Below are 8,903 nucleotides of genomic sequence, written 5' to 3'. Positions count from 1 at the left end.
TTTTCCCCGATTTTGATAGGTAATTTATCAGAGTATGTCTGGCATCACTGAATCGAATGCATAAAAACGGAAATTCGCCTTGCTCAATTCGATAGTCTTTTTTGACATTTGCAAAGAAAAGGTTAAAAGCCTGAAAGTCTTTTGTGCGTTTTTCACAAAACCAGTTTTTAAAACAAAGCTAGCGAAGTTATCAAACTTTATTTTATTATTATTTCAAGTGAATATAAGTTGCAACCATTAAGTGTAAAAATGCCATCAAACATGAATAATAAACTGTAAGTAAAAACGAAAAAGTGGCTGTGATTGCAAAGAGTCCAACAAGAAAAATCAATTATGTAGTGAATAGAAAATAAGTCAAATAGGAACGAAGATAATGAAGTGCTATGGTGATTGTTCTAGATCTCGTTCCAATTTTAATGATGGCAAGAATTGTGATGGTTGTTTTGGTGTGGCTATGGTTATTTAGTGAACAAATGTGGCATAACTCGTTTGGTTTACTCAAATTGTAAAATTTTTGGTTGATATCGTGATGGCGGTCATAAGTACCGTTATAACATATTTTGTGCCATAAAACTGATGGTCCTACCACTTTTGGCCAATGGCACGTGTTCTTATTAGCCCTTCAGGTGCGAATACCTACTTTTGAATTAGTCGTGCACGTACATACATATATTAGGGGCATACGTAAGTAAAGTAAGTGAAATAAATAGATTTCAAATACTTCGTTTCCTTGGCGTTGTCCTTTGAAATTTTATTTCTTTACTTTATTATTACATATCTACTTGCATACGTATGTTCATACATATGTAGTTATGTATGTGCCTCATCGCGCAACCATTACGTGTCGTTGCGTTCGTTGTGTTTCTATGCTTTTGTTTCTATATTCAATGTTTATTTCTACTCGTTTTCGATTTGCTTCGTTGATCCACCATTTCATTTTACGAACATATCGATATGTGCATATATATGTCCATTCATATGTACTCATTCCAGTGCTGCCACAAAAAATTGCCAAATACCTCAAAAACAAATCAAAAATCCTCAAAATCCGAACAAATTACTCAAATTTTCTTATTACAGATATGGGTATTATGTACTACTATTTACAGGAACTTAGGGTAATAGTATAGGGTAACAACCGCTTAAAAGGTCCGGAAAAGTCTGGAGGGGTACCAAACGACGCGCTTCGATCCCCCTATTAACAATCCGGAGGGGGAGGGCTAATATTAACCATTTAAAAGTTATAGACAAAACACTTTTGTTAAATATCGTTGTTTTCTATGAGCAATTACCTCAAATGCACTAAATCACCAGTTGTTTTCCCTTTTAAAACACTATGGTGATTCTCTTATCACATCTAATAAGAATTGTCTGGATTTTCGCTGATCGGTTGATTGTTTTTAATACGGTTTTGTTTTATCCCTGATTCCGTTTTAGTGTGTTTTTTGTTTTATTATTTATGTATATACATACGTATGTGTAAGAGCGCTTTAAGCGGTTAACCAACGCACATTACATATGAATGTATGGAGAAGTCTCTTGGTTTGTTACTACGTTTATACGTAAGCTATTTGCCAATAAAACTAATTTGCAAATACATACCAAACTCACTGTTTATTCGATGGTGAAAAATTCCTTTTTAATATTGCTTGATTATAAAGAGGAAAATAAAGTTAAATAAGAGCAGCGCTGTCTTCGGCTATGCCGAAGGCTTCATACCTTTCATGAACATCTGCAAATTTTACTTTGACAGATTACTGCTTTTGAATACATCTGCATACATCGATAGAGGAGTTACATACTTATATAAAAAATCGCATCTAAACAATCTAAGTGATTTTCACCGCTATGTGATCGGTATGTAAACCGGTAACACAATTTATTGGGTTTAGTTTCCTACATAAAGGAGATATATCGCAAAAACTGGTATCTGAACAATCAGTGCTATAGGAGATAAAGCTTATACAGCATAGATTTTGACGATTTTCTCAGTAGACTTTGTATTATTATTTATAAAATATCTTACGAAATTTATCGGTTTTAGCTGTTCAAATAAAGAAGTTTTACAGTAAAATCCCATATCTGAACAATCAGATGTTTGGAAGATATATGTTGTAGTCATCCGATCCTTGTTATTTTCACTGTAAGTATTCTGTTAATAATGAGTGAAAATGGTGCGAAACTTCATGTTCCTAGCTGCATAAATGGAGGAGTTATGATAAAAGACCTCATATCTGAACAATCAGTTGTATGGGGGCTGCAGGTTATAGTGACCCGATCTTTATTATTTTCGAGGTAAGTCTTCTGTTGAAAACAGCGCGAAATTTCATGGTCCTAGCTACATAAATGGATGAATTATAACGAAAAATCTCATATCTGAACAATCAGTTGTATGGGAGCTATAGGTTATAGTTACCCGATCTTTTTAATTTTCACTGTAAGTTTTCTGTAGATAATTATTGAAAACAGTGCGGAATTTCATGTTCCTAGCTATATAAATGGAGGAGTTATAACGCAAAATTTTATATCTGAACAATCCGTTGTATGGGAGCTATAGGTTATAGTGACCCGATCTTTGTAATTTTCACTATAAGTATTCTGTTGATAATGGGTGAAAGTGCTGCGAAATTTCTTGTTCTTAACTACATAAATGGAGAAGTTATAATGAAAAATCTCATATCTGAACAATCAGTTGTATGGGAGCTATATGTTATAGTGGTCCGATTCTTCCGGTTCCGACAAATGATTAATACATTATAAAAATACACCCACCTACCAAATTTCATCCGGATATCTCGAAAACTGAGAGACTAGATTGCATACAAACAGACAGACAGACGGACAGACGGACATGGCTAAATCAACTCAGCTCGACGTTCTGATCATATAAGTATACATTTTCATGGGTCTATCTCTTTTTGTTCTGGTACTTACAAACATCGGACCAAAGTTATAATACCATTTCATGCTCATGAAAGGTATAAAAATGGCAACGTCTTGATTATAGAGGAGGAAAATTAACTGGGAATGGCAGCGTCTTGCACTTATTTGCAAATAGTACCACTAATCATGAACGAAAGACACAAGATCACGCGAACGAACAAATGTAAACAAACGGCTAATGTCAAAGTCGCCCAACTTTTTTCCTAAATGCGATTATAACGGGCTACTAAGAAGAAGGCGTGATCTTGTATTTTTGGTTCATGAGTGCGAGGAAACAAGCAGCGCTCGCTCGTTTGCCAAGCAAGCCAAACTTCTCGTGCCTCGCCTCATTGCTGCTACGAGCAGTGTTGCCAGGTCTTCGGCATGAGAAAACGTCCCTCTTGGTCTGAAAAAACGTCATTTCCTACCCAAAAACGTCTTTTTCAAATGAATGTACAAAAAATTGTTCTTATTAAACTTTTATTGTATACAAAGGTACATATCGAGCCCTAACCGCCAAAATAACGTAAAGGACATATTTTTCAAAATTTTATTTTTGATGCAGAAATGCATCTTGATGCTCTAGGAATAGTTCTGCATCAAAAAGAAAATATTGAAAAAAATGTCGCTTACGTTATTTTGGCGGTTAGGGCTCGATATATACCTATCACCTCAGTAAAATTATATTAAAATGTCATTTCGACAGAGCACTTAGAATTCATTTTAAACTGGTTTGAGATCGTTAATATAAAAATGATTTTATACATACACTTGTGATCAGCTGATTAAGTCATCAACATTTTGATCGATTTTGGCTTTTTTTCTTTTGTTTATTTAATGTTTATTATTTTTCCATAAAAGCCAAGCTCGTTATATAACAAACAAAATATAAATCCACATTTCAAACTTTGTTTAAAAATTATAAAAAATCTGCAAAGTTTCAGCTATATTTTAAACTTTTTGTTCAGATTTTTTTTAATTTTTTTGAGTATGCAGTTTGATAGCCCATTAAATTTCAGGGAAAAATGTGCAAGTTTAAAGCGGCTACATGATCGCGTTGATTTTTAATAATTTTTTTTTCTTGTAGACATTTGGTTAGGGGGTCGGTTGTCGAAAATGCTAAATTACGTTCTGCTAAGAAGGAGTATAGCAATATTTCAGCCTTTTGTGCGTTCATTACATTTTCAATGAAGTCTTAGAAAAGTCGCCTATTTTTTCTGACTTTTTATGCTGCTACAGCTTTTTTGATGCTTTTGCGAGCGTGCGTGTTGCAATAGATCAGCTCTTCCTGATTTGTGCAATTGCAAACATTAGAATTAGTCTCGTAACCTCAAGTGTTTACACAACCAGCCTTTGTCCAAGAATCCAAAAAAATGCGCGTACAATTGGTTTGCATCATATTTAAGTCATCTGTGTCCAAAGAATAAATATCTTTCGAAGCAGCTGCTGCAAAACACAAAGCTTGCAAAGATTTATTAAGAAAATAATTCAAAAACAGTTCTACTTACAAGATTTAGTAACAGAGAAAAATTACTGGAAAGTTAAAAAACGTCATTTTTTACACAAAAAACGTCCAAACGTCAACAGGATAAAAAAAAACGTCCAAATGACGTTAAAAACTCAACCTGGCAACGCTGGCTACGAGTACGAGCTGCGAGCGCCTAGTTGCCTGCGAGGCATTGAGTAGGAGTTTGCTCGCTCGCTCCCTCGAACTCCCGAGTTTTTGCCTACTCTGGTTTTGGGGTTTGCGTTTTAATACGTTTAAATATATTTATGCTAACTTTCGAAAGCATTTACTAGTATTTGTTAGCTTAGGATATCTATCTTTTTCTCACTATAAATAATTTCGTATAGATGTTCATGGAAAAATCACTACTTTTCATTAAGTTAAAGGGGCTTATGCCACTTTCAAAATAAATATTTTAGAAAAATTACTAACTTACAGTGCAATGTATTTTTCTGAAGTGATGTTTTGAAAAAACAGTGATTTACTGAAATCGATGGATAAATTACATATTTACAAACCTGATGCAAAAATGTTGGGTCATAACATATTTTAATGTTTTTAGGATCGCTAATTACGAATCTAACGTGTGATTTTCAAATTTCAAACTTCGCTTGACAATTATTACTCGAGGGTACCCAATATAACGGTCAAAACGAATTGAAGTCACTTAGGGCCAATTTCATAATGAAACACATAGAGTTCCTTTTACAAAAAAAAGTTTCCTTTTTGTTTAAGTGTAATTTAAATGTTCTTTAAACAAGAAGTGTTTTCATAATTTATTGGCAATTGAATAATAACAAAAGATTCATTTATATGAAAATAAGAAAGTTGGCAATGCTGATCTCGGCAAAATTGCGTCAGCTGATTGTCATAAATATGTAATTATGCTACGAAAATGATATACTTTTTTTCTTACGAAAGGGACCTTTAGTCATTTAAATTTCCATTTTGGGTATTTAACTAAATAGCCTTTATGGGCACCTTTATCTTTAAAGTGGCTGTATGAAATCGATCAGCAAAATAAAGCATCCTTTAAATTTTAAAATATTTTTTAAATTTATTATGAAATCGGCCCTTAGATTCGCTTTAAACTTTACAGTCGGGGTTCTTAAGGTCGCTGATTACGAATCTGGAATCAGATTTTAAAAATTCAAAATTTCCAACAATATTTTGGTTTACCTATTGCTAACTAGGGAATTTTTCATGCATAATTATTTATGCCTTAATGTATTCGTCTACTTTTGACTGCATCTAATTTAATTTACTTGTTTTCTTAATTCCCATTTTGTCCCCTAATATTTGAAAATGGAAATTTCCACAATGCATTTAATCTAGTTGGCTTGACTGACTTGTGTGGTTGAATTACATGACACGAAGATGTTTAAACAAAATTGTCGTTGCATATGTACATACATACATATGTATATAAAAACAAAGGAATTTCGTTTGGCTTTTAGTTACAATCTTCTCAAAAGGAAATCTCTATATGTATGTATGTATGTACATATGTACATAGTATGTATGTATGTACACTCGGAAAAAAGTCAGTTAAATATATTTCTCTCTCACTAATAATGTCACTATAATCGAATCATGGTTGCTGTATACAACAGGAAAACTCATTCCTCCTATACACACAAAATGGCCGAGTATGTACTCTAGTATTCCATACACAACTCTCATACATATTTCTTAACAAATGTCATTCGCAGTTTGTACTCGTATTATCGCAAACAAGAGGTTGCGTTCCCTAACCCGCAAAAAGTTAAAGGAATTTACCAGAAGCGTTCCCGTACTCGGTTCTCTAGCAAAGTAGGGGAAATGTGGTAGAGGAAAATCTGTCCTCTCTTTGTCAGAAGTTGCAAGGTTTTAGCCGAAGAATTTATGCTGGTAAAATCTGGTAAAGTGTCAAACCTGTTCAACGTTGTCAAAACGATTTGAAAATAAATAAGCAAAAACTAAAGTACATCTGCATTTTCTCCGTATTAAATATATCTTAGCAAAGATATATCAAGTTTTGTAGGTATTTTTGTTAATTTGCTTGTGTGTTTGCATATAAATTAGCAGATCGCCAAATGATAAACAAAACGCCCATGGCGTATTTGACAGTTTTGCCAGTTTTTACTCTTGCTCTGAGAGTAATTTTGTTTTTTGACAGTTTGACAGGTTTTATCCAGAAAAGTTGAGGAACGAAACTAAAGTTTACTACAAATGTATTCTATTTATAATTCTATTTACACTGCTCCGCACAATACAACGTAGATTTTTGGTTGAGATTTACAGGCTAGATTAGCTTGGCTGATACGTACGTTCTCACAAAGACAATTAGTTTAGTGTTACGAAGAAAATGGAGGCCTATAATCATGATTCATATTTTAGCGAGTTTTAGAAAATTGCAGTGCTTTGATCTGTTATTTATTTCAGTTATTAGAACCCCAACTAGTATTTTGCAATCCGGCCATAGATAAGGTGAATAAAGCGAAGCATGATTTTAGCTGTCAATAGTAAATATTTATTTTAATTATTGTACCTGTATAATGCTGGATTTCCACTAGGCATTAAATGACACAAAAGTAAAATCGAACATTAATGACTAATCGTGTCATTACATTAAAAAATTCTCATTAAGTTTATTTTCACATTTTTTTAAATGGCACACATTTGAATCTGCATAAATTAAAAAAATCAGAACGCTGAGAGGTTTGTATATGAAGTAGAATATAAAAATCTACTGTATGTACTCTGTTTGGCTGGAAGTTTGAATCAGAGGTCTAGTACACATACTTAAAGCACGAGATGTACAGAGATAATTAACACCCAGGGAGTAGCATTTTCTCTGAACATTTGGGAGGAGGAAATTTGAACTTCGATAAAGCTGATTGACACTTTTGACAGCTCATTTCCGCCATTTAATATAAAAAATCCTCTGGAAATGTTTATTCATGATAGGAGGAAAGGGAAAAGAGAGAAAACTACCGGGGAGTTTCTGTTCAGAATTGGCCTGATTATATTATATAGGCAATTTGCGTACACCACTGGAATGCGGAGTCATACTATTCGGCTTACTTACAATCCCCATTTACTTCGTTTATAGAAAGCAGATACACTCCCGATTGAAAAATTCACTCCTTTGTTCCTACATAAATACAATGAGTCGGGAATTGTATTCGACTTGATGTCGTGTCATTTTTTCCCCGTATACGCACTCCACATGGAAATTATGGGAAAAAGTCCGGCTGGGCTATTTAGTTGACGTAACTAAACTCTTTTTCTCAGTGTATATAAGGAATGCGTATACTGGGTAAATTTACATAGATACCTACATATATAATCCATCCGATAAGAAATATGTATGTATCTTTAGTGCTTTGTGTTTCCTCGATAAGGCCGTTTATTACGCAGATTATTTGTGTGCACGTATAAATGCAAGCTTAACTTATTTAAGTCATGGCGATTTTACAAAATTATTTTCCGTTGAATGTTTCTAGAACATACTATACTTGTACAAAGGTACGTACATACATACATACGTATGCATGTGTGTGGTATGTATGTACATAAGCAATTAGAACCAATCGACTTCAATTATTTTTAAAGATATTAGCAAATATAAAAATATCTAGTTAAGTATGTATGTACATATGTCCGCATGTATAGCAGTTGTGGATGCCATTGAAATTTAATTGTGATAGACCTCTTTTCAGGTTAATAATTGTTTGAGTTCACTTATGTATTTGTTTCCTTTTGTTTACATATTCGTTTATTAACATTTTACTCGTGTCGAAAAAAAATATCTTATACATACATATTTACTATCCCACAAAAGCATATTTGGATTGCGAATATATCGAGCCCTAACCGCCAAAATAACGTAAGCGACATTTTTTTCAAAATTTTCTTTTTAATGCAGAAATGGATCTAGATGCTCTAGGAATATTTCTGCATCAAAAAGAAAATTTTGAAAAAAAAATTCGCGTACGTTATTTTGGCGGTTAGGGCTCGATATGCACTAATCAGGGATGCCAACTCATTTTACCTTTCTCGCCGTTGGCCACCGCGAAATTCCCCGATTTTCGGTGAAATTGCCCGCATTGGCATGAACCCATTAAAAAACTCGAATTTCTTAATTAAATTGCTTGAATTTATTAACGAATGTAGGTACACATAATATACACACAATATTTAAATGTTAAGTTTTTTCACTAATTTTTTATAAAAATATATCTTATAACATACGCCATATAAGTCAAAGTTTAAAACTTTGGGCAAAATTCACAAAAGTTCAACAAATTAAAAAAAAAAAAAAATCATCAAAATTTTCATTTTATTACTCGTAATTTTTAGAAGCCAATTTAATTTTAGTATAACAATGAGCACGTTCGAAGGGCTAAAAATTACCGTTGATTTTAGATATTTTTTTTTTTGCTGGGTCGTTTCGCACTTTCTTCCATTCGGCTCATTTGATTAAATACAG

At 33.1% G+C, this 8,903-nt stretch overlaps 1 protein-coding gene across 1 annotated transcript in view; it reads left to right on the top strand.

Moving 5' to 3' along the window:
* Positions 1-84: 84 nt before the first annotated feature.
* Positions 85-8,903, top strand: part of LOC118743421 (ornithine decarboxylase antizyme-like) — a 35,513-nt gene continuing 26,694 nt past the window's right edge. The window contains 1 exon segment of the mRNA XM_036476073.1: positions 85-275. Coding sequence (XP_036331966.1) covers positions 250-275 — 26 coding nt within the window. The 5' untranslated portion in view covers positions 85-249.

This window comes from Rhagoletis pomonella, unplaced genomic scaffold (genome assembly GCF_013731165.1).
Source record: "Rhagoletis pomonella isolate Grant_MI unplaced genomic scaffold, Rhpom_1.0 Rhpom_scaffold_00007, whole genome shotgun sequence".
Classification (NCBI taxonomy): domain Eukaryota; kingdom Metazoa; phylum Arthropoda; class Insecta; order Diptera; family Tephritidae; genus Rhagoletis; species Rhagoletis pomonella.
The sequence above is the reverse complement of the archived record's forward strand: the minus strand, read 5'-3'. Positions and strand labels throughout refer to the sequence as shown.